At 38.2% G+C, this 25805-nt stretch overlaps 1 protein-coding gene across 2 annotated transcripts in view; it reads right to left on the bottom strand.

Moving 5' to 3' along the window:
* The window catches only part of FAM83B (family with sequence similarity 83 member B), an 89628-nt gene that overhangs the window by 49320 nt on the left and 14503 nt on the right, over positions 1-25805 (bottom strand). For both annotated transcript variants that reach the window (XM_059937535.1, XM_059937537.1), the window contains exon 2: positions 21067-21570. In XM_059937535.1, coding sequence (XP_059793518.1) covers positions 21067-21510 — 444 coding nt within the window. In that variant the 5' untranslated portion in view covers positions 21511-21570. The remainder of the gene's footprint in view (positions 1-21066; positions 21571-25805) is intronic.

Below are 25805 nucleotides of genomic sequence, written 5' to 3'. Positions count from 1 at the left end.
TTAGTAAATCAAACAAGTGATATGTAAGACCTATATACAGAAAACTACAAAATCTCACTGAAATAAAGTATTTATAACTATAAATGTAGGAACATATTCATGGATTGGAAGATTCAATATTGTAACATTTAATTCTGTTCAAATAGTCTACAGATGCAATATAATACCAATCAAAAGCTCATATTTTTTTTTTAATTGACAAGATGATTCTAAAATTCCTACAGAAAAGCCAAGGATTTAGAATAGCCAAGGCAATACTGAAGAAGAACAAAACTAGAATACTTATGCTACCAAATAGAGAGGCTTACTATAAAGCTATAAAAACTAAAACTAGAATACTTACGCTACCAAATAGAGAGGCTTACTGTAGAGCTATAAAAACTAAAACACTGTGGTCTTGGAACAGGGTTAAGAAATAGATCAAAGGAACAGAATACAGTGAGAAATATACTAATATCAAAGTGGTCACTTAAGTTATGACAATAGTGTCACTGCAGTACAGCATAGAAGGGATGATCTTTTCAATAAATGGTGTTAGGTCAACTAGATAGTATTTCTACAAAAATTAAAATGGACCCTGACCTCATATGAAACACATAAATCAATACCAGAAGGATTTGTAAACCCAAATATGAAAGACAAAATAAAACTTCTAAAAGCTAACAAAGGAGAACATCTTCTTGATCATAGGTAGAAAAATATTTCTTCCATGAAACTCCAAAATAGCTAATCCTAAAATAAAAACTAAAAAATTGAGCTACATTAAAATTAAGAACCTCTGTTTATCAAACAAACATCCCATATCAGGGTGAAAAAGTAAGCCACAGAAGAGATTTGCAAGACATGTATTTGACAAATAATTAATATACAGCATAAAAAATTCTTAGAAATCAATCTTAAACAAATAATCTAATTTAAAAAATAAGAAAAGAATGGGTAGAGAACCCTGAGCCCTATGACAGAATGCAAAACATATCTCATCTAAAATCCAAAGAACAAGTATAAAGGTGACAATATCATAAGAGCAACTAATCAACATCTGGCAAGAAAACTGATCAGGGCTCAATGTAGCAAGTAAAATTGAACATGGATTTTAAAAGATGAATGGGAGGCAAAGAATATGGAAAAGATGTTCCAAGGAGGGGAATAATCATGTAGAAAATTAGGAAGCAATAAGCTGCCATGGAAGGCCCACAGAATGGCAGTAAGTAACACTGCAGGGTCAAGTGACAGGAGGGAGGTGGAAGGAGATAAAGCACAAAGGTGAGGATGCAGCAGGAGCCACCTTTAACAGGAGAAGCCTCATATACGCCATGCTTGTCGACCTGGACTCTATCTGGTACATCATCAGGACCCGAATGTAATAGGACCTGTACAAAAGTGTCCTGAGAATTCAGTGGTTTGCCTGGTACCAGCATGGAAGGTCTATCAGGTGCTCTGTTTGGGCTCAAGTACCAGCAATGCCTACTTCACATCCTAGTATAAATTATTTAACCTCTTTGTTCTTCACCAATGAAAGGAGGCAACAGAGGTGCCTACCTGAGAGAGCTGTTGTGAATATAAATATTAATACATATAAAGAGCTTAGCACACTGCCTGGCACATACCAGCCAATAAATGCTAGATAGTATTAATGTCATGAACAAATTTAGTTCTCCTTCCCAGTAGAGAAGCAACATGATATGAGTCTGGGAATGGAAGACCCCTGAATATGATCTGTACTGAGAGTTACTCATCAGTTGGGTGACTTTGCACTTTTGGACTTTCTCAATTTCCAACTGCTCATTAGTAAAAAGACCACATGGTCACTAACCCGAGATTCTTTTCTTTTTTTAAGTAACTGCTCCCAAATTTCAGCAGGCTTGAGTATGACTATGTACTGTGACTCAGATACTGATTTTTTCCCATGATTATGGATTTTCCAGTAGCACATATTGGATTGATATTTAGCCAAATGGCAATGTTTTTGCATTTTCACATTTATTTACTTGTTTAAAATATTTGTTTGACTTCTTAGGGGGAAAATTGATAGGTGATGATTAATAAGACATTAATACAGACCAAAGGAAAGAAAATGTACACTTACTGATTTTTCTGCTTTTAAAGCTTTGAGATTAATTATTGAGTAGCTAATAATTATGCAAAAATAGTTATGAGGCTTTCTTCATTTCTAAATTCTAAAGGCTTTCTAAAGGAATATTACTGGGAGGTGCTCATCATATCAGCACTGGTGTGCCGAGGGGTGGGAGGAGGGTAGGTACAGGTCCAGGTAGCATGGATCTGCCCTGCCTGCAGCAGAGGCTGCCCTGGTAAGAAAGAGCCATTATCCTTGATAATCTTTACAACCGCCAGCACACGGTGTCATAAAAAAGCAGACTGCCTTTTAGTCAGACTTATTGTTGTTTTCAAATTCCCAAGAGACAATGAACTTCCTTATTACCTGTACCCAAGCAGCCTCCACTGCCCCTGTTCTATATGCCTTTGCTTATCAGCACAGGAAATCAAGTATTTTATTATGGGAAAAATCCTAAGTGGAAAAAGCAGGAGGCAAATTGTTATACATAATTTCAAATATGATCTCAACTATATTACATGCGAACATTCTATTTCAGCGATCAAATATTGGGTGCTCAGAGATCACACACACACACACACAGTTGTGTGCACATGTACTTCTCTATCCATCTATTTATATCTTAGCAGGAAGAAATTTTCTAAAGTTTATTTTCCCCCATATTTTCTATAAGGAATAGGTATACTTTGATAATAAGAAAAAATAAACCTTTATTCTATGCAATCATTGAACTAGTAATCTGTCTCTGCCAGCAAATATTTTGAGGGCATTTCAACTACATCAAAACTTTTCTACTTTGAAACTTCAGGAAATATCTCTATAACACTCTGATACATAGAGTAAAAAGGTGGGGAAAAAATCCAGACACTTTGTAATACATAGGTCACTCACATAATGTCCATACACCCTCAACCTCTTATCTATAGATCTCCCACAAATCTTTTAGCACATCCCCCAAATATCAGACTCTAGGGAGGAGAGAAGATGGCGGAAGAGTAAGACGCGGAGATCACCTTCCTTCCCACAGATACAGTAGAAATACATCTACACGTGGAACTGCTCCTACAGAACACCCACTGAATGCTGGCAGAAAACGTCAGACCTCCCAAAAGGCAAGAAACTCCCCCCCGTACTTGGGTAGGGCAAAAGAAAAAAGAAATAACAGAGACAAAAGAATAGGGACGGCACCTGCACCAGTGGGAGGGAGCTGTGAAGGAGGAAAGATTTCCACGCACTAGGAAGCCCCTTCGCGGGCAGAGACTGCGGGTGGCAGAGGGGGGAAGCTTCGGAGCCACGGAGGAGAGCGCAGCCACAGGGGTGTGGAGGGCAAAGCGGAGAGATTCCCGCACTTCCCGCACGGAGGCTCGGCGCTGACCAGCACTCACCAGCCGGAGAGGCTTGTCTGCTCAGCCACCGGGGCGGGCGGGGTTGGGAGCTGAGGCTCGGGCTTCGGTCGGATCGCAGGGAGAGGACTGGGGTTGGCGGCGTGAACACAGCCTGAAGGGGTTAGTGCACCACAGCTAGCCGGGAGGGAGTCCGGGAAAAAGTCTGCAGCTGCCAAAGAGGCAAGAGACTTTTTCTTCCCTGTTTCCTGGTGCGCGAGGAGAGGGGATTCAGAGCGCCGCCTAAACGAACTTCAGAGACGGGCGCGAGCCGCGGCAAACAGCGCGGATCCCACAGCAACAGGGGCGCAGAGGGAAAAACGGAGAGATTCCCGCACAGAGGCTCAGCGCCGAGCAGCGCTCACCAGCCCGAGAGGCTTGTCTGCTCCCCCGCCGGGGCGGGCGGGGTTGGGAGCTGAGGCTCGGGCTTCGGTCGGATGGCAGGGAGAGGACTGGGGTTGGCGGCGTGAACACAGCCGGAAGGGGTTAGCGCACCACAGCTGGCTGGGAGGGAGACCGGGAAAAAGTCTGCAGCTGCCGAAGAGGCAAGAGACTTTTTCTTGCCTCTTCGTTTCGCGGCGCACAAGGAGAGGGGATTCAGAGCGCCGCCTAAACGAACTCCAGAGACTGGCGCGAGCCGCGGCTATCAGCGCGGACCCCAGAGACGGGTGTGAGACGCTGGGGCTGCTGCTGCCGCCTCCAAAAAACCTGTGTGCGAGCACAGGTCACTCTCCACACCGCCCCTCCCGGGAGCCCGTGCAACCCGCCACTGCCAGCGTCCTGTGATCCAGGGACAACTTCCCCGGGAGAACGCACTGTGCACCTCAGGCTGGTGCAACGTCACGCTGGCCTCTGACGCTGCAGGCTCGCACCGCCTCCTCTGTACCCCTCCCTCCCCGCGGCCTGGGTGAGCCAGAGCCCCGGAAGCAGCTGCTCCTTTAACCCTGTCCTGTCTGGGCGGGGAACAGACGCCCTCAGGCGACCTACACGCAGAGGCGGGTTCAAATCCAAAGCTGATCCCCAGGAGCTGTGCGAACAGAGACGAGGAGGGGAAATCTCTCCCAGCAGCCTCAGAAGCAGCGGATTAAAACTCCACAAACAACTTGATGTGCCTGCATCTGTTGAATACCTGAATAGACAACAAATCATCCCAAATTCAGGAGGTGGACTTTGGGAGCAGGATATATTAATTTTTCCCCTTTTCCTTTTTTTTTGTGAGTGTATATGTATATGCTTCTGGGGGAGATTTTGTCTGTATAGCTTTGCTTTATAATAGCTTTATTTTACTTCACTATATTATAGCCTCTTTCTTTCTTTCTTTCTTTCTTTCTTTCTTTCTTTCTTTCTTTCTTTCTTCTATTTTTTCTCCCTTTTACTCTGAGCCGTGTGGACGAAAGGCTCTTGGTGCTTCAGCCAGGCATCAGGGCCGTACCTCGGAGGTGGGAGAGCCAACTTCAGGACACTGGTGCACAAGAGACCGCCCAGCTCCACGTAATACCAAACGGCGAAAATCTCTCAGAGATCTCCATCTCAACATCAAGACCCAGCATCACTCAATGACCAGCAAGCTACAGTGCTGAACACCCTATGCCAAACAACTAGCAAGACAGGAACACAGCCCATCCATTAGCAGAGAGGCTGCCTAAAATCATAATAAGGCCACAGACACCCCAAAATACACCACCAGACGTGGACGTGCCCACCAGAAAGACAAGATCCATCCTCATCCACCAGAGCCCAGGCACTAGTTCCCTCCACCAGGAAGCCTACACAACCCACTGAACCAACCTTAGCCACTGCGGACAGATACCAAAAACAACGGGAACTACAAACCTGCAACCTGTGATAAGGAGACCCCAAACACAGTAAGATAAGCAAAATGAGACGACAGAAAAACACACAGCAGATGAAGTAGCAGGGTCAAAACACACTAGACTTAACAAATGAAGAGGAAATAGGTAGTCTACCTGAAAAAGAATTCAGAATAATGATAGTAAGGATGATCCAAAATCTTGGAAATAGAATAGACAAAATGCAAGAAACATTTAACAAGGATGTAGAAGAACTAAAGAGGAACCAAGCAATGATGAAAAACACAATAAATGAAATTAAAAATACTCTAGATGGGATCAATAGCAGAATAACTGAGGCAGAAGAAAGGATAAGTGACCTGGAAGATAAAATGGTGGAAATAACTACTGCAGAGCAGGATAAAGAAAAAAGAATGAAAAGAACTGAGGACAGTCTCAGAGACCTCTGGGACAATATTAAATGCACCAACATTCGAATTATAGGGGTCCCAGAAGAAGAAGAGAAAAAGAAAGGGACTGAGAAAATATTTGAAGAGATTATAGTTGAAAACTTCCCTAATATGGGAAAGGAAATACTTAATCAAGTCCTGGAAGCACAGAGAGTCCCATACAGGATAAACCCAAGGAGAAACACGCCAAGACACATATTAATCAAACTGTCAAAAATTAAATATAAGGAAAACATATTAAAGGCAGCAAGGGAAAAAAAAAAAACACACAAGGGAATTCCCATAAGGTTAACATCTGATCTTTCAGCAGAAACTCTGCAAGCCAGAAGGGAGTGGCAGGATATACTTAAAGTGATGAAGGAGAAAAACCTACAACCAAGATTACTCTACCCAGCAAGGATCTCATTCAGATGTGATGGAGAAATTAAAACCTTTACAGACAAGCAAAAGCTGAGAGAGTTCAGCACCACCAAACCAGCTTTACAACAAATGCTAAAGGAACTTCTCTAGGCAAGAAACACAAGAGAAGGAAAACACCTACAATAACAAACACAAAACATTTAAGAAAATTAGAATAGGAACATACATATCGATAATTACCTTGAATGTAAATGGATTAAATGCTCCCACCAAAAGACACAGGCTGGCTGAATGGATACAAAAACAAGACCCATATATATGCTGTCTACAAGAGACCCACTTCAGACTTAGAGACACATACAGACTGAAAGTCAGGGGATGGAAAAAGACATTCCATGCAAATGGAAATCAAAAGAAAGCTGGAGTAGCAATTCTCATATCAGACAAAATAGACTTTAAAATAAAGACTATTACAAGAGACAAAGAAGGACACTATATAATGATCAAGGGATCGATCCAAGAGGAAGGTATAACAATTGTAAATATTTATGCACCCAACATAGGAGCACCTCAATACATAAGGCAAATACTAACAGCCATAAAAGGGGAAATCGACAGCAACACAATCATAGTAGGGGACTTTAACACCCCACTTTCACCAATGGACAGATCATCCAAAATGAAAATAAATAAGGAAACACAAGCTTTAAATGATACATTAAACAAGATGGACTTAATTGATATTTATAGGACATTCCACCCAAAAACAACAGAATACACATTTTTCTCAATTGCTCATGGAACATTCTCCAGGATAGATCATATCTTGGGTCACAAATAAAGCCTTGGTAAATTTAAGAAAATTGAAATCGTATCAAGTATCTTTTGTGACCACAACGCTATGAGACTAGATATCAATTACAGGAAAAGATCTGTAAAAAATACAAACACATGGAGGCTACACAATACACTACTTAATAACGAAGTGATCACTGAAGAAATCAAAGGGGAAATCAAAAAATACCTAGAAACAAATGACAATGGAGATACGACGACCCAAAACCTATGGGACGCAGCAAAAGCAGTGCTAAGAGGGAAGTTTATAGCAATACAAGCCTACATCAAGAAACAGGAAACATCTCGAATAAACAACCTAACCTTGCACCTAAAGCAATTAGAGAAAAAAGAACAAAAAAAACCCAAAGCTAGCAGAAGGAAAGAAATTATAAAGATCAGGTCAGAAATAAATGAAAAAGAAATGAAGGAAACAATAGCAAAAATCAATGAAACTAAAAGCTGGTTCTTTGAGAAGATAAACAAAATTGATAAACCATTAGCCAGACTCATCAAGAGAAAAAGGGAGAGAACTCAAATCAATAGAATTAGAAATAAAAAAGGAGAAGTAACCACTGACACTGCAGAAATACAAAAGATAATGAGAGATTACTACAAGCAACTCTATGCCAATAAAATGGACAACCTGGAAGAAATGGACAGATTCTTAGAAATGCACAAACTGCCGAGACTGAACCAGGAAGAAATAGAAAATATGAACAGACCAATCACAAGCACTGAAATTGAAACTGTGATTAAAAGCCTTCCAACAAACAAAAGCCCAGGACCAGATGGCTTCACAGGTGAATTCTATCAAACATTTAGAGAAGAGCTAACACCTATCCTTCTCAAACTCTTCCAAAATATAGCAGAGGGAGGAACACTCCCCAACTCATTCTACCAGGCCACCATCACCCTGATACCAAAACCAGACAAAGATGTCACAAAGAAAGAAAACTACAGGCCAATATCACTGATGAACATAGATGCAAAAATCCTCAACAAAATACTAGCAAACAGAATCCAACAGCACATTAAAAGGATCATACACCATGATCAAGTGGGGTTTATCCCAGGAATGCAAGGATTCTTCAATATACGCAAATCAATCAATGTGATACACCATATTAACAAACTGAAGGAGAAAAACCATATGATCATCTCAATAGATGCAGAGAAAGCTTTCGACAAAATTCAACACCCATTTATGATAAAAGCCCTGCAGAAAGTAGGCATAGAGGGAACTTTCCTCAACATAATAAAGGCCATATATGACACACCCACAGCCAACATTGTCCTCAATGGTGAAAAACTGAAACCATTTCCACTAAGATCAGGAACAAGACAAGGTTGCCCACTCTCACCACTATTATTCAACATAGTTTTGGAAGTGTTAGCCACAGCAATCAGAGAAGACAAAGAAATAAAAGGAATCCAAATCGGAAAAGAAGAAGTAAAGCTGTCACTATTTGCAGATGACATGATACTATACATAGAGAATCCTAAAGATGCTACCAGAAAACTCCTAGAGCTAATCAATGAATTTGGTAAAGTAGCAGGATACAAAATTAATGCACAGAAATCTCTTGCATTTCTATACACTAATGACGAAAAATCTGAAAGTGAAATTAAGAAAACACTCCCATTTACCATTGCAACAAAAAGAATAAAATATCTAGGAATAAACCTACCTAAGGAGACAAAAGACCTGTATGCAGAAAATTATAAGACACTGATGAAAGAAATTAAAGATGATACAAATAGATGGAGAGATATACCATGTTCTTGGATTGGAAGAATCAACAGTGTGAAAATGACTCTACTACCCAAAGCAATCTACAGATTCAATGCAATCCCTATCAAACTACCACTGGCATTTTTCACAGAACTAGAACAAAAAATTTCACAATTTGTATGGAAACACAAAAGACCCCGAATAGCCAAAGCAATCTTGAGAACGAAAAATGGAGCTGGGGGAATCAGGCTCCCTGACTTCAGACTATATTACAAAGCTACAGTAATCAAGACAGTTTGGTACTGGCACAAAAACAGAAATATAGATCAATGGAACAGGATAGAAAGCCCAGAGATAAACCCACGCACATATGGTCACCTTATCTTTGATAAAGGAGGCAGGCATATACAGTGGAGAAAAGACAGCCTCTTCAATAAGTGGTGCTGGGAAAATTGGACAGGTACATGTAAAAGTATGAAATTAGAACACTCCCTGACACCATGCACAAAAATAAACTCAAAATGGATTAAAGACCTAAGTGTAAGGGCAGACACTATCAAACTCTTAGAGGAAAACATAGGCAGAACACTCTATGACATACATCACAGCAAGATTCTTTTTGACCCAGCTCCCAGAGAAATGGAAATAAGAACACAAATAAACAAATGGGACCTAATGAAACTTAAAAGCTTTTGCACAGCAAAGGAAACCATAAACAAGACCAAAAGACAACCATCAGAATGGGAGAAAATATTGGCAAATGAAGCAACTGACAAAGGATTAATCTCCAAGATTTACAAGCAGCTCATGCAGCTCAATAACAAAAAAACGAACAACCCAATCCAAAAATGGGCAGAAGACCTAAATAGACATTTCTCCATAGAAGATATACAGACTGCCAACAGACACATGAAAGAATGCTCAACATCATTAATCATTAGAGAAATGCAAATCAAAACTACAATGAGATATCATCTCACACCGGTCAGAATGGCCATCATCCAAAAATCTAGAAACAATAAATGCTGGAGAGGGTGTGGAGGAAAGGGAACACTCTTGCACTGTTGGTGGGAATGTAAATTGATACAGCCACTATGGAGAACAGTATGGACGTTCCTTAAAAAACTACAAATAGAACTACCATACGACCCAGCAATTCCACTACTAGGCATATACCCTGAGAAAACCATAGGTCAAAAATTGTCATGTACCAAAATGTTCATTGCAGCTCTATTTACAATAGCCAGGACATGGAAGCAATCTAAATGCCCATCGACAGATGAATGGATAAAGAAGATGTGGCACATATATACAATGGAATATTACTCAGCCATAAAAAGAAATGAAATGGAGGTATTTGTAATGAGGTGGATGGAGTTAGAGTCTGTCATACAGAGTGAAGTAAGTCAGAAAGAGAAAAACAAATACAGTATGCTAACACATATATACGGAATCTAAGGAAAAAAAAAAAAAAAAAAGGCCATGAAGAACCTAGTGGCAAGACGGGAATAAAGACACAGACCTACTAGAGAATGGACTTGAGGATATGGGGAGGGGGTGGGGTGAGATGTGACAGGGTAAGAGAGTGTCATGGACATATATACACTACCAAATGTAAAATAGATAGCTAGTGGGAAGCAGCCGCATAGCACAGGGATATCAGCTCGGTGCTTTGTGACCACCTAGAGGGGTGGGATGGGGACGGTGGGAGGGAGGGAGATGCATGAGGGAAGAGAAATGGGAACATACTGTATATGTATAACTGATTCACTTTGTTATAAAGCAGAAGCTAACACACCATTGTAAGGCAATTATACTTCAATAAAGATGTTTAAAAAAAAAAAAAAATCAGACTCTAAACCACTTGAAGTGTTTCTTTTTCTACTTGTATGACCTAACAGAGTGTCTTGAACATAGCAGGGATTCAATAAGGACATATAAACTATATATAGTATAGTATGTAGTTGAAACTTTTTATAGAGAAATAAATTTTATTGACTTAAAATATTAAGACATTTTAAAATAGCTTTAAGGGCCCCCCCCCCCAAATCACCTTCTTTAGGACACAGAATTAAGTAGCTATAGTTTTCTATTCCTGCAGGAAATTGAAGGTATATTCTCATTTCAAGAAGACATTGTCAGCTCCAGGACATTATCAGCCTGTTGGTGAGCATTATCCCAACATATGCTACAAACTGTTTTATATTTCCCTCTACGTTTTAACTAACCAACAAAATATTAATATGTCCAAGATTGGATGTAATGGTATTACTCAGAAACATTTCATGACCTCCCACTGTCCATATCCACAAAGCCAGACTGAAGGACCTTCACAATTTGATCTCAACACACACCCCCCACCGCCTTCCTTTTTTTCCAGCCCCACTGTACTCTCCCCACATTCCCTGTTGTCTAAAATATCAAGCTCTCCACGGTACTTCTACTCCTCAACATGTATGCCCCAAGGTGACTTCTGAAGAAAGTGAGGTCCCAAAGGCACCCTCCCAGTTCTTGTTTTTCCCCTCACCTGATCAGCACATGGGGTTGCTTAACACTTGCATTTGGGAGGCTCTGCTTCTCAGCAGGTTATATAACCTCCTGCCTTATCAGGTCCTGGGTCATCATCCAGCCAGTCTTCTTATCTCACACTTTTTTTTTACCTACTTCGTTGTATCTGAGTCTTATCCAGGTACTTTCTAGGCCGTCCGTCACCAATGAGCTCAGGACCAGAACTATTTCCAAGTCCAGCCGCTCTGGATGTAGATTCTAATCTGAACCTTAATCTCTATTTAGACACATATGTTGCTCTTGGTGGCTGCCGTCACCAGTCAACTATCTCAGGGCTCTGGTGAAAATGATAACTTAAAAGCCTCTGTGCCTTGGTCTCTGCCTGCTTCCTGATTGCAACTCTTTCATGACTCTGAGGCCAACTTCAAAGGACAATGCCATAATACCAGTTGCTCAGGCCAAAAATTTGGGGGTCATCTTATATTCTTCAACTTATTTTATACCCCACATTTTACTGCCTTCAAAATATATCCAAAATCTGACCAGCACTGCTACCATCCTGGTAATCTAAGACAATATCCTCTCACATTTGAATTATAATAGCCTCTGCTATGCTTATTCTTGAGCCCCTATAGTCAATTTTCAATACTGCAGCCAGATGTGTCCTTTTAAAATAAAGCATATTTCAAATTGATCATGTCTCTCTTTTGCCCAAAATTCTCCAGTGGCTCCCCATTTTACATGGAGCATAAGCCAAGGTCTTTGTAATGGTCCATGAGGACCTCCATGATACCTCTTTGAACTCACCTAACTCATCTCCCCTTTGCTTTCTTGGGTCCAGGAACGGGCATCCATACTGTTCCTCTAACAAACAAGAAGGCATGTCCCTGCCCTAAAGCTTACCCTATGTCTAGTCTGCTCTGCCCTCAAAGAGATGCAAGGCTCATTCCTTCTTTCCTCAAATCTTGACTCCAATGTCACTTTCTTGATGAGGCCTCTTCTGAACACCCAATTTAAAATCACAAACTAACCCCTGCCACTGCTCTCAATCAGCCCTCCTTACCCAGCCATATTTGTGTTTAGTTTTTCTCCATAGCACTCCTCATTTATTATGCTTATTAAAATCTAAATCTCTCTATTTGTCAGTAAGCTCCATTCAAAGATAGGGTTTCTTTGGTACTTTATTCTCTTATGTATCCTCAGAATTTAGAACTCTACTTGACATGCAGCAGACATTAAATAAATATTTGCTGAATGAATGAGTAAGTAGCTTGCCATACTTGTCACCTGTTAAGACTGGCCAAAGGTTGGCTGACCCAGTCATAGTTGAACCCAGAAGAGGCCAGAGGACAACCTCATTGACTGCCCTTCTCTTACTTCTTTGAATGTCTCCTTTATTTGAAACTCAGAGAACCCGTTTCTTTTCAGTGCATCCTGATTTAGTCTGCATTCTAGGTGCTACACCTCATCTATATATCATAACCTTCTGTCATTTCCAGTAGGTCACTTCTGATCTCTAATAGTAACCCCACAATGGCTTTGTACTTGGCCCATTTAGAAACCAGTGCTTCCACATCCCCACCAACTGGTCTCCATCCCAGACCCTCTCAACCAGGTCTTCTAAAACCTCCACTTGGGAATATGCAGCCATTAATAGTTTCCAGTTATGACCCTTTTAGATCATTACCACTGACTTAGTCATACCTATCACAAGAAAGCAGATTATTCATCAGTAATATATGGATAATAAAAGTACCTATTTCACAGGGGGGTATGAAGGTCAGTTTAAAGTACTGCATGTAAAATGCTGACCAGTACATGACACATAAGTGCTCAATAAATTATGTGTTCCTGTTACTAGACTACATAAGATAAATCTTTTACTCAAAATCAGATGCTAGTTCCAGTCCTGATAATAAAAGCAACGTTTTTCAAGATAATTTGAAGAGCGACTAGTTAAAAGACATGAATCATTGATATACAAGTATATGTCACATGATGAATCTGTGGCAACTACAGGAGAATAGGCAGAATCCTTGAAATACAAACGTCAGTCTGGTGTGAGAGCCACCCTCATCTCAAAAGGGTCCCCATAACAACCCCCCATTACATTTCATATCTCATTAGGAGGACAGATAAGCTAAAGGTAGTTACATCCCTTTATTCTCATGGAAGTTAACATTTGATAAGATGCTTCAATGTGTACCTGAGGTCCTAAGCTTATCATCCCATTCAGCTGCAAACTACATTTTATGTATAACATTTTAAACAAAGATGCCTACAGAGTTCTCTTCATCCATGTTCCTTCGGCTTCCTATTGGAATACTACTTGCCCCGTTCTCCTGTGCAGGGTTATTTTTCTGGTTTACCCCTAAAGGCATCTGAGTTTGCAAAATTGCTAAATTCTATCCCTATGAACTTTAAGTATTATTTAGACATTAGGAAAACTGAATGTCTTACGATCATGTTTTATGATTAGCTTTGCCATTCCAACAAACTACTAAAGGTGTATTATCAGAAAAATATTACACACTTCAGTAAATAAATAAGTGGTTTTTTAAAATTTTAATCCTATCACAGGAAGGAAAATGAGTAAACAAATTATCATAAAAAATAAACTGTCTACTTCAGAGACCCCAGAATACAAGGAACTAAATTTTGTCCCATGGTCAATAACAGGCTCTCTCAAAGTTCAAGAGAAAGATTGTACACACCACATGCAGTCCCTATAGGAATTGCTTCTCACAGCTTATTTTGGAAAAAGAAAAGAAAAAGAATTAAAGAGTACCAAAGGGTAAAAACTGAGAAAAGAAAATGGTCTTAAAAACATTTCCCTTAATCAGATAAATCATGCACACTCTGAAATAATTCAAATTTTAAATTGTTTCTTTCCAACTATTAACAGAGGTATAGGTTAATATCACCAAGGCAGAGTTTCTGGTAAGTTTATTGGCCCCTCTAAATAATTCTAAGTTTTCTTTTAAAAAGTAAACTCTTTCCCAAATTGCCACTTTCAAACAAAAATCGGTTAAAAATGAAAATCATGGGTGATTTTAGACTTTACCTGATAAGACATAGCCTGGTAAAACATCTGAAACTCATAAATCACACATGACTTTAGTATACAAACCAAGCTGGAGGTCTTATATAACATTTTTTTTTATTTTTTCATACACCAGATTTTTTGCTTCCACAGAGCAGAAAAACAGCCCCTCTATCAGGAAAGCAAAGTTTTTTAATCTAAGACTAACTATGGTAGACCTTAAATAATATACCTAATATTACTTCTTGAATTACATCAGAATATTTAGTAAGTAATAATAGTTCATAAACTCAGAGTTACTTAAACCAACTTTTGACCCTAAATGGCAGGTCTTTAATAAATATGAACTTTAAAAACTTACAAAAACTTGCTCTTCTTTTTTATAAATATGGAACCCTTGTATAATGTCTTTATTTAAAAATCTAATAAAATTATCACTTTTAAAATTCAAGATGAAAATGGAATGACTACCTTTTTTCCTCTTGGTCTACAGAATGTTCCCCTACCTCCACCTTAGCTTTTCACCAGAACTCTGTACCTTTTCAGATCTTTGGATCTTTATGTAAGAAAGCATGGTTTAGAATTTTTTCTTCAACTCTGAATAGCTGTCCATAAAAGAGATGCCTCACTCTGTATGACAGACTCTAACTCCATCCACCTCGCTACAAATACCTCCATTTCATTTCTTTTTTATGGCTGAGTAATATTCCATTGTATACAGAGTGAATTAAGTCAGAAAGAGAAAAACAAATACAGTATGCTAACACATATATATGGAATCTAAGGGAAAAAAAAAAAAAAAAAAAGGTCATGAAGAACCTAGTGGCAAGACGGGAATAAAGACACAGACCTACTAGAGAATGGACTTGAGGATATGGGGAGGGGGACAGTAAGATGTGACAGGGTGAGAGAGTGGCATGGACATATATACACTACCAAACGTAAAATAGATAGCTAGTGGGAAGCAGCCGCATAGCACAGGGAGATCAGCTCGGTGCTTTGTGACCGCCTGGAGGGGTGGGATGGGGAGGGTGGGAGGGGGGGAGACGCAGGAGGGAGGAGATGTGGGAACGTATGTATATGTATGACTGATTCACTTTGTTATGAAGCAGAAACTGGCGCACCATTGTAAAGCAATTATACTCCAATAAAGATGTTTAAAAAAAAAAAAAAGAGATGCCTTTTTTGCACATCCTGAGTATAAAATTCATACATCTAAGTTGTCTTCACAGTGGGTCTTATTTTCAAATATACATATTTATGTTGAATCAAAATTTTCCCATTTTGAACTTTCTAAGCAATAATACTGGGAAAATGCTATGTAGATCACTAATATAGTGTACATAATCACCACAATACTTCAGAAATGGGTTTGAGTCATTTTACCAACAGCTAATAACTATGGCTGGCATTCCTGGTAAGATGCTGTCTTGTTAGATACTGGACTTGGTCATTCGTTGCTCTCACTTTCAAAGAAGAAATGCGAAATCACAGTGATGCAAAAGTACAGGCTGATAAAACAAATACCGTATATTAATGTATGTATGTGGAATCTAGAAAACTGGTATAGATGATCTTATTTGTAAAGCAGAAATAGAGACACACATAGAGAACACATGTATGGATACCAAGGGGGAAGGGGGGGTGTGGGAGGAATTGGGAGATTGGGATTGACACATATATGCTATTGATACTATGGATAAAATAGACAACTAATGAGAACATACTGCATAGCACAGGGAACTCTACTTAATACACTGTAGTGACCTAAATCGGATGGAAATCCAAAAAAGAGTGGATATATGTATATGTATAGCTGATTTATTTTGCTGTACAGTAGAAACTAACACAACATTGTAAAGCAACTACACTCCAATAAAAATTAATTTTAAAAATACAGGCTGATGGATTTTTTGACAAAATAAAGGTCTGGAGTAATGTAGTAAGAGGAAAAGTAGAAGGAAGAGAAGAAGGGGTCGCCATCATCTTAACACCACATGCAGGGTATTAAACATGTGGAGGTGTCATGGTAGATATGTCAGCCGATTCATTCCACTCTCGCAAAGATCCTATGGAGTATTAGCATCTCCGTTTTACAGATGAGAAAACTAAAGCTCAGAGAGTTTGTAGTATAATGTCTAGTGCAAACAGCTGTTTGAGTTGGGACTCAACCCAGCCCTAACTGACCCTGAGATTCAGAGCCTTCATGTCATTCCATGAAGTCTCTTTGAAAAAGAGCATCATTTGAAATTGGCAATTAAAAGAGGCTGCAGCTTCCTGCCTGTGAAAGTCATCAAGTCAATCAAGGAAACTCAAAACTCTATTTTGCAATAAGGGTAAAGAGCATCTTATTTCCTCTTTCCTCTCCTTTAAGTAACTGTGTTAAAATCATCAGGGTTATTGTTAGTAGTGGAGGATAGGAGTAGAGACCCAGGAGTTTGGCATAGAGAGAGTATTCCCATGCAGACACAGTGAGAGTTAACATGGTAAAGTCAGTACAATTTTAAAAAGATTTTTAACAAGATCTCTCACTCTCTTTCTCTGTCTCTTTCTCTCTCTCTCACAGACACACACTCACACACACATATAATGCATTTTATTCAAAGAAAAGCTGTTCAAATTAATGTCACAGGATACTAATGTCATTAAATCTTACTAAGCAAAAGCTATTTTTTGGAAGAAACTAATTTTGACTCAAATTTAAACAAAGAAATATTCACAGTGAGTGTTGGAATAGGGAGGGTGCAGAGAGGAAATTCTTAATAAAAATTGGGAATATCAGGAGAGAGATAACCCTAGTCTAATAAGGGCACTGACAAACACATAAATATTGCTTAGCTGGGCAGGATATGGCTGCAAAGTAATAGTGATGAAAGTGACATACTATGACACAATAAATATTATTCATATAATGAACTAATTCAGTATAACATATTGAAATAATCTTGAGGTGGTAAGCGCTATTAGAGATTTGGATAAGAACATTCGATTTAAAAAACCCTAAAATGCTTTGCTTCATGTCTTTCATTAAACAAGTGACAATACCTGTGGTGTACAATGACTTGTTCAATCCATAACTAGTTAGCTATCAAGCCTCTAGCCCAGTGCTACTTTTATAACACCCATCAAATCCCAGGAGAAGCCCCCATCATTAGTCCAACTTCCCTTTTGTGGCAATGGGTCACCTGGTAGTGAATGTTTCTCTGTATTACTAAGAATTCTGAGGCCATAACAGACACGCCTAGGAACAGTGACTCGGGGAGCAACCAAGACCTGAACTCAGGAGATGCAGGACAGAGCACCTAAGGAATCACTTCCGCCCTAATTCTCACTAGACTTTTGCTTATGTATCTTCTCGACTCCATATTTCACAAGAGTAAGAGTCACATCTCATGGAAGATGCTAGCCTAGAATTAGGAAACAGAGAGGCCAACAGCATTCTGGTTAAACATTTACATATTCAAGATTATCAGAAATGATTGCTTTAGGGATATTTATCACTGAGTGGACAGAAGAAAAATGACTTTAATGAAAGATGACTTTTTAAAGTAATTAGAGGGGACATTTTCATAAGAGGTAGTCGCAGTAATTAGGAATAAATTCATATATCATCTTGGGAACACCTCTTGAGAGACAGATAATTACCTGGGAAAAGTCTTGCTAGACGCTATCAGACTTTATAAAGTTGAACCAAATTTAATTATGTCAACCACATAATGAAAAATAGAAGGAGGTTAGGAAAGAGCCAGTAAATAAATATAAGACCATTTTAGGGCACAAGGTATTACCTGTAATTTGATTTTCCCAAAGGAAAATTCTCAAATAGCCAAATAAGCAAATATACAAAAGAAAAAAAAAAAAAGAAAAAGAAAAAGAAAAAGGAAGCAAAAGAAGAAGAAAAAACATTTCTCTGAATAACCTGTAAGTGACAATTGGCAAAAATGAAATGAACAAATACAAACAAATCTATGGATTTTTGAAATACTATAAAGATTATATTCTGCTTATAAAAGCAGAATGATTCAGAGATAATAAAATAAATGCATATAAATTAATGAATTCAAAAACAAAATATTTTCAGTGGTTATGATCAGACTTCAAATGTTTAGACCTCTAAGAAAACTGCTTTTGGCTTCTTATTATTTTAAGATTTTTTTTTTTCCATTTTATGACATTTATTTTCATAAGCACCTTATCTTAATTGCAACAGAGCAGTGAAAACGAATTTAAGTTCTTCTCTGAGATCGTTTCCTGGATTCTGCTTTGCTGGTTCCTAGCTCTACTTGTTATGGCCTCATAGCTCTATAGAGTTTCACAATGTTGATTAACAAAAGAATTTCACAGAGACAAAAACCTTTATTCTATTCACTAAAATAAACATTATTCAAGTACTTTATGAAAAAAAAAAGATCATCCTCTTCATACATTTCATCCTGTCATGACAATTCATTGAGAGTTACCAATAAAGAGAATTTGTCCTCTGAAAATAGTTCAGAAACAAGAAGTTTATCATAATAACTAACAGGCTTGATTCTGAAGGTTTACAAGAGCCTAACTTACCAGCTGAATAAATGATAGTCATGAAAAGCAGGCAGAATATTTAAAAGGCAACGTGTTCCAACAAGCTGGTATTTCATAATAATATTTCCTCTTCTTATTTTAACATTTTTCACAGGACCTAGTTCAGTTATGGGCTAAATAGTCTAAAATTTTGTAAAAATGTGGTCAATAACTTTTTCTTCTCTGGAGTACTGGATCCTTCAAAAATCTTTAAATTAACATAGTGACATATGAAGAAATTTCCAAAATATTCGCAAAATATACATCCCATGCATTTATAGCCCATTTAACCTCAATATTTATTGCATCTGGTTAGAAACAAACACATTCTCCAATGCTTTTGGAAAAAAAAAAGGGAAAGAAAACCACTAAGTAATCTATTATGATTTATATTCAGTTTCAATATACTCAACTTATAAAGTTCAAATAATTCTTTGAATTCAGCTTGGATATGTATATACAAGGTAATATACATACCTTGGGTGTGTATAAAGGTAGAATTCTTTCTTATTTTATGCCACTTAGATTTGGTGAAAGAGAAGCAAAGCATTACATTATTGTTTTACAGTTTGGACTTTGAGTTCCTCAGCTTGCTAATTCAAGTAGGAATTCTAAGCAGACGATGACCAGGCAGAGGATATTACTTTCAGAGGCTCACTAAATAAATACCTGCCACATTAGAAAGAAAAATACATCAGAAGGTCATGACTAATGTTCAGTTTCCAGTGAGTGCTAGCCCAAGAACTCATGCTAGCTCCTGAATTTCATTTTGTGCCATAGAAATGCAATGCCCCATAGGAGATTAGCTGTGGTGCAGGCTGATGAACTCATAACTACTGTTTACCATAATAACAAATATTAAGCTTCACTGATGTATTTTTCAATTTTCAGTTAACTCTGTAGTTCAAAAACGTATTGTCTCCCCAAACAGAAATTCACAAATGTTCGTACTTGATATTTGTTGTTTTACCTTTACAAGGACTCATATATTTTCTTGACTTCTGTTGTTTCACAAAATACAATTGTATACTTTGTTCTCAGAGCATAGGATAGTCCAGTTTTAAAAATCCTCATGGTTCAATTCATAGAATTGAACTGACAGTTCAATTCATTCAATGAAAGTTTGGACACCTACCGTGTACCTGATTCTATAGCTAATGTTTAACAACTGGAATAGATTCGTGCTTCCTTGATGTAACCCTGCTAAAGGAGTTAATATGGTTACAAGGTCAGGTTATTTGAGCTTAAAAGGTCCAGGGAAAAAAAATCACTTTACTTTTGCAAAGCCTGAGTTTGACAGTAGCCTTGGAACACTGTGTCTTCCTAATGTGAAAGGGAGGCTCTTAGTTGCCTGTCTTCCAAACTACCATGTCCCTGTGGGTTTCAAGGATCTAATATGTTTGTACTTCATAAAAGCATGCTTTCCCAAGCATCTCTGTGTCTTGTTGACATGAAAGAAAGCAATGCTGTGTATGTGTGCATCCCAAGGCCCCTTTTAGATCTAAATTTCTATACTGTATAGTATCCGTAACTAAGAAATAGACACTTCATAGTTAACAATCATAACTTTTTGTTCATACATTTTAAAACTCAATAAACAGCCTGGGAAATTTTGTTGTAGTTTCCAAAACACCCAGCATGGTGGTGAGTACATAGAAAACTCGCAAGAAGCTTTATTAGATTGATTAAAAGAACATTTCTACAGTTTTACCTGAGTTCTAAAATAGAATTTCTGAGATTTATAAACCAATACAAATATTTAAGAGAGAGTACAGAGGCCCTAAAATGCTAAGCACCTCAGGACTTTACTGCAGAATTTTACATTATCAAGCCTGATTTTTTACTGTTTTCACACAACTTAGGAAATAAATAAGAAAATCTATGCTTTATTTTATAGGATAAACTATGTCCAGAGCAAGAATTAGGGCTCAGTCCTGTTAAGAACAAAGAAAAATTCACCAGATTTGCCAACCACATATTTCCTTTCAGAGATTAAGGAAAATGTAAGTGATTTAGGCTATGAATACATCAAATCATCTCTTTTCCGGTCCATACACCTCAGCTTTCATGGGTGAAGCTCTCTCATGTACGTGACGAAGAGAAGGAAATCTCCACCTGTAGCAGGAACCCAACACCACTCTCTCAGATATTTACAAGATATGGGAAGTACAACCTTCCTACGTATCCATACATGTATTTCCTGAAACAGGCATGGTCTATACATATAGAGACTCTTTTATTAACATATGTCTGTTATACTATGGTGATTTTCCACATTTCGAATTTTTCATTTAGAAATAGAAATATTACCTTTCTTGCTTCTTTTATCATCTTCCGAATGGTTTCCTTAATTGTAAGTAGTTGTGCTCTTGGTGGATGAAAGAGGAGGTCAATGTGGGTCCCCCTTAAGAGTCCAGGCATCACATACGGCCAGCCCAAGTCAAGATTGGGAGCTTCCACATCAGACTCAACAGGCCAGTAAGTCCCTGAAGATGAGGTATCATCGCAGAAATTATCAGTACCATGTGCTGTGCTTTGTGCCACTTTTTGAACATTTTTCAAAATATAATTAATTTCTTCCTCGGCTAGAAAGTCTGGCACTCGTTCCTTGGCAAGAAATTCTTGGTATGCATCTAACCCCTGTTCAATCAGCGTGTCCACAGCTACTCGATACCATTCCTTGTAGTGAGGTTCAATGTAATTGTCTAATTTACACTCGTCATTCAAGGAGGAAAGAATTGATGAGTTCTCCATACTTGCAAACCTTTGACAGTGGCACTTTCAAATGCCCATTCGTGCAGGGATGAGAGGTATCTGGGTATTTAAAAAGAAGGAAATCAAGAACAGTTAGAATTCTGTAATCAAATGTTTCATAATCCATGTCAAGTGTTATTTTTACATTTACTCATAAAAATGAGTACCAGTAGCTCAATATGACATACATTTCATATCCAAAGTGGCAATAATAATACCATAATTCACATATCTATCACAAATGAGCTAAACAGAATCCCATTCACAGACTGCTAGCTGATATTCCTTTTCCAAGTTACCTCTAACTTTAGTTTCTCATCTAAGGAAATACACCTTCCTTCTCTGATATCCAGAAAGTCCATCCTTCTTAACTTTAATCTGGGATTACACATGGTGTGATCAGTTTCTTTTTGGTTTTAAAATATTTTAAAATAGAATTAGAAGAAAACCAATGCCTGACCAGCCATTTATATAAATCTTACTGAGTGCTTGTTATACATATATCCTGATGAAATATAAAAAGCACAGAACACTTGTCTTCCAGGAACTTATTAATTAGATGAAGAGGCAAAATGTATACACAAAACTGTTTGTTACCACTTTGAACAAAGACATATATTGCTCAGGGCCAAAATGAGTACTGTCTGTAGTCAATGCTTTCAGAATAAAAGCAAGTAGAAATCAATATGGAATAAAAGAGTTACGGATAGCCTTGCACAGGAGGTGGGCTTCAGCTGAACCTGGGGCAATGAGTAAGAATATGATCAGGTGGAAAGAAGGAATATTTTCATCCCACATAAAAATGTAAAACATAAGCAAAAGCACAGAACAAGTATGTGCTTGGTACATTCAGGGGTTAATTAAAAAAAAAAAAAAAATCTTGGTCTGCTGGAAATGAGGATCCTTGTATTAGGGGTAGGAGATAAAGTTGAATAGACAAAATGGAGCCAGGTGTGGAGGGCCACTGGAGACTGTTGTGATTTAGCAAAACTTCTGTTTAAAACAATTAGTCTGGCAGTATCAGGGGAGTGGAGGAGAGACAAGTAGCTAGGAGAGTCTTTCAGAGTTCAAACTCTCAGTGAGGACGTGACAAGAATATTCAAGTGATTGTTCAAAGAATGAACTCCTGAAATTTGATGGCTTGACAACATATAGGTGATAAAGAAATTCAGGACATCAAAGACAATTCAGATTCCTCTTAGGAATTAAAATCTGCCTATCTGAGCTCACGCCCCATCCCTCATGCCCACAAAATGTTATCTGTTCCATAATTCCCTGCATGAGATACTGGACTGGACCTTATCTCAATCAAATAAGGGACTTTCCAGGCTTCTGAAGTCAGGATCTTCATTGTGTGGATTCAAACAAAGTACAACCCTATGATGTGCTACAAGCACAAAAGGGCTTATTTGACCAAAAACATCTTTGTCAGTGGCCCTGCCCTAGTTTACAATTTTCCATTTCACTCAGACTTTTTGGTCTCAGGTTTACCAAAAATCAAATCTGATTTGGGAGGGTAACCCAGGGAGCCATTATCATTTATCAACTCCTTACCTGAAAATATGTAACAAGAGTCACTACTCATAGACAGAAGTCATGAAGGAATGGACAATAAATAGGGCCGTAAGTTTTGCTGGGGGAGAAAAGATCAGAAAAAGATCCAGCATATAGGAAGGCAGAGATGAGGAGTGAGGAAGATACACAGTACCTTACGTTACTATTTTAGTGCAGATAAGCCTATGTCCATCCCTAGGCTCAGAGTTTTTACAGAGAAAATCTAGCAGTAATGAAAGCCTAAAGAGTAAATCTGATACAAAAATAAAAACAGAACATGTTCCTTTCGGTCTCCTGGAGGGTCCTCAGCTTGAGCCATAACTTGATCCAGGCCAAGGCGACTGGACCTGTCCCTGGGTCCCAAGACCATCAGGCTGTGCAATGTGGCATCTGAGTTCTGGGCAATACCGTCTTCCTGCCCCGCATGGTATTATGGTGGAGCTTTGGGTAACACACTCTCACTCCTCCATGGGCAGAAGGAGGAATAAATACCAAGCTGTCTGCTAGTGTGAGAGATATGGTATGAAGAAGTAAAATTTGTTTCTTTTATTACCTAATTACATTTAACTTAATCTATTGACATGCACCAGGAAGCCAATGAGGAAACTTTCATAAATGTCTCAATCTTGTATAAGGTGCCATCTTCTTTCAAATGACATTTTATTTGAGTCCAGTGGTTCTCAACAGGGGAGATTTGACCCCACCCCCATCCCAAACAAGAACAATGTCTGGAGATGTTTTTAATTATAAGGATTTGTGGGGAGGGTGCTACTGGCATTCAGTGTGTAGGGGCCAGGGATGCACAGGACAGCCACCCACAGTAAGGAATTCTTTGGTCCAAAATGTCAATAGTGCCAAGGCTGAGAACTGTTCATCAAGTTGCTCACTTCCTATGCATGATATCATACTACTAATTGATGACTTTTTGGTGTTCATTACAGTTTTCTTTGGCACATAACACTCATTTTTAACAAAGAAATAAGGTTTTTATTTGCTTGAGAGGATCAATCCATTTGATGAAAGTATAGTTCCCTAAGGTTTAATGAGGTGTGGTTCTCATTTGATAATTCCAGTCCATGAAGGGACAAATATCCAGTGATCACATGAAAATCACACAGATTATTTGTAATTGTTGAAAACAGTAGGTAACTGCTGATTGTTCATAACAATCCCAAGTTTTCTGAGCACTCATTTTTAAACTTTTAAAATTTAACTTTTGAATTCCTATAACTTGTGATGTTAACTGCCTATGACTTATCTGGAAATTAAAATGCATAAAGTGCTTTAAAAAACTATATTCATTTCTGAGCTTTACCTACACAAATATGTACTCTGCAACTATAAAAAATTTATTCTTGAACTATGTGTAAGCTGAGAAATCATAAAGATCAGAGGGATTTGGAAAGTAAAATAAAACTAGGAGGATAAAGTGAAAAGTTAATTATGAAGGAAAAAACAATTGAAAATGAGAAAAAAGCAAAACACTACAGGACTAATCAAATAGCAAAGCCAGAAATGATGCAGAAAAACACACCAAAGGAAAAATGCAACAGCCATAAGCACTGAAGTTGAGATATGATTTATAAGGGTTAAGAAATAAATACACTTGATTTGTCCTGCTGGAGAGAGGCTATCTTTCAATGCCTAGGGATATCCATTTATTGCAAGAGGTGTTTACAAGGGATACTTGTAAAGGAGCCATCTACGGACAAATTTTAATGGAGGAGAGCAAGGTAATGGTACCTACATAAACGGCTACTGCAATAAAATAGCACCAGTATTTAGTTATAGACTTAATATAATACTTTCGAGAGTTCAATTATTAAATATTGGAAGGGCTATAACTGAGGATAAAATGAATTGGGTGTACCTTTAAACATACAAAAAGCATTATTTAATTCATAACCATTAAAAACTCCTAGAAAGTATATTCTTTCAACATACAGGATAGAGTTAATAAGTAGAGAAAAATAAAATCTCACCACGATATAAAAGCTGAGCAGAGTGCTCGGCTCGGCTGCTATTTAAGTGACTCACTCCAGAAAAAGAGCCTTGGAAAATACATGATTCAAATCCAGGCCCCCAAACCACTATACACTGCATTTGATATCAAATCTTTAGTTTAACTTGCGGGAAGTATAAATTCCAAATGTTAAATCTGTAAATACAAAAGCTATAAACAAGGTATAAAAGAATAGATTTCAGTGCATGGGCCACTCTGAAAAACAGTTGGGCAGGTTCATTTATAAAACTGCATATAAATACGCAACTAACACATGAGATAAAAATTGCACTCCTGGGGTTGATCCCAGAGAAATGAAAACTTATCTTCACACAAAAACTTGTACATGAATGTTCATAGCAGCTTTATTCATAATAGCTCTAAACTGGAAACAGCTCAAATGTCCTTTGCAGGTGAAATTATACAAACTGTGGTACCCTCAGACCACAGAACATTAGTCAGCTATACAATGAACTAACTTCTGATGCCTGCAGCAACCTGGATGAACCTCACGAAAATTATGCTGGGTGAAAAAAGCCAACTCCCAAAGATTCCACGCTGCATGATTTCATTTATAAAACAGTCTTGAAATGACAAAGTTATAAAAATGATCAGATTAGCGAATGCCAGGGCCTAAAGAAGGGGTGGATGTAAAAGGGCAACAAGGGGCATTTTCATGGTGATGGAAACTTTCTGGATCTTGACAATATCCACGTCATTATACTGGGTGTGACACAGA

This window comes from Balaenoptera ricei, chromosome 11 (assembly GCF_028023285.1).
Source record: "Balaenoptera ricei isolate mBalRic1 chromosome 11, mBalRic1.hap2, whole genome shotgun sequence".
Lineage (NCBI taxonomy): Eukaryota > Metazoa > Chordata > Mammalia > Artiodactyla > Balaenopteridae > Balaenoptera > Balaenoptera ricei.
Note: the sequence above shows the minus strand (reverse complement) of the source record. Positions and strands in the feature narration are given on the sequence as shown.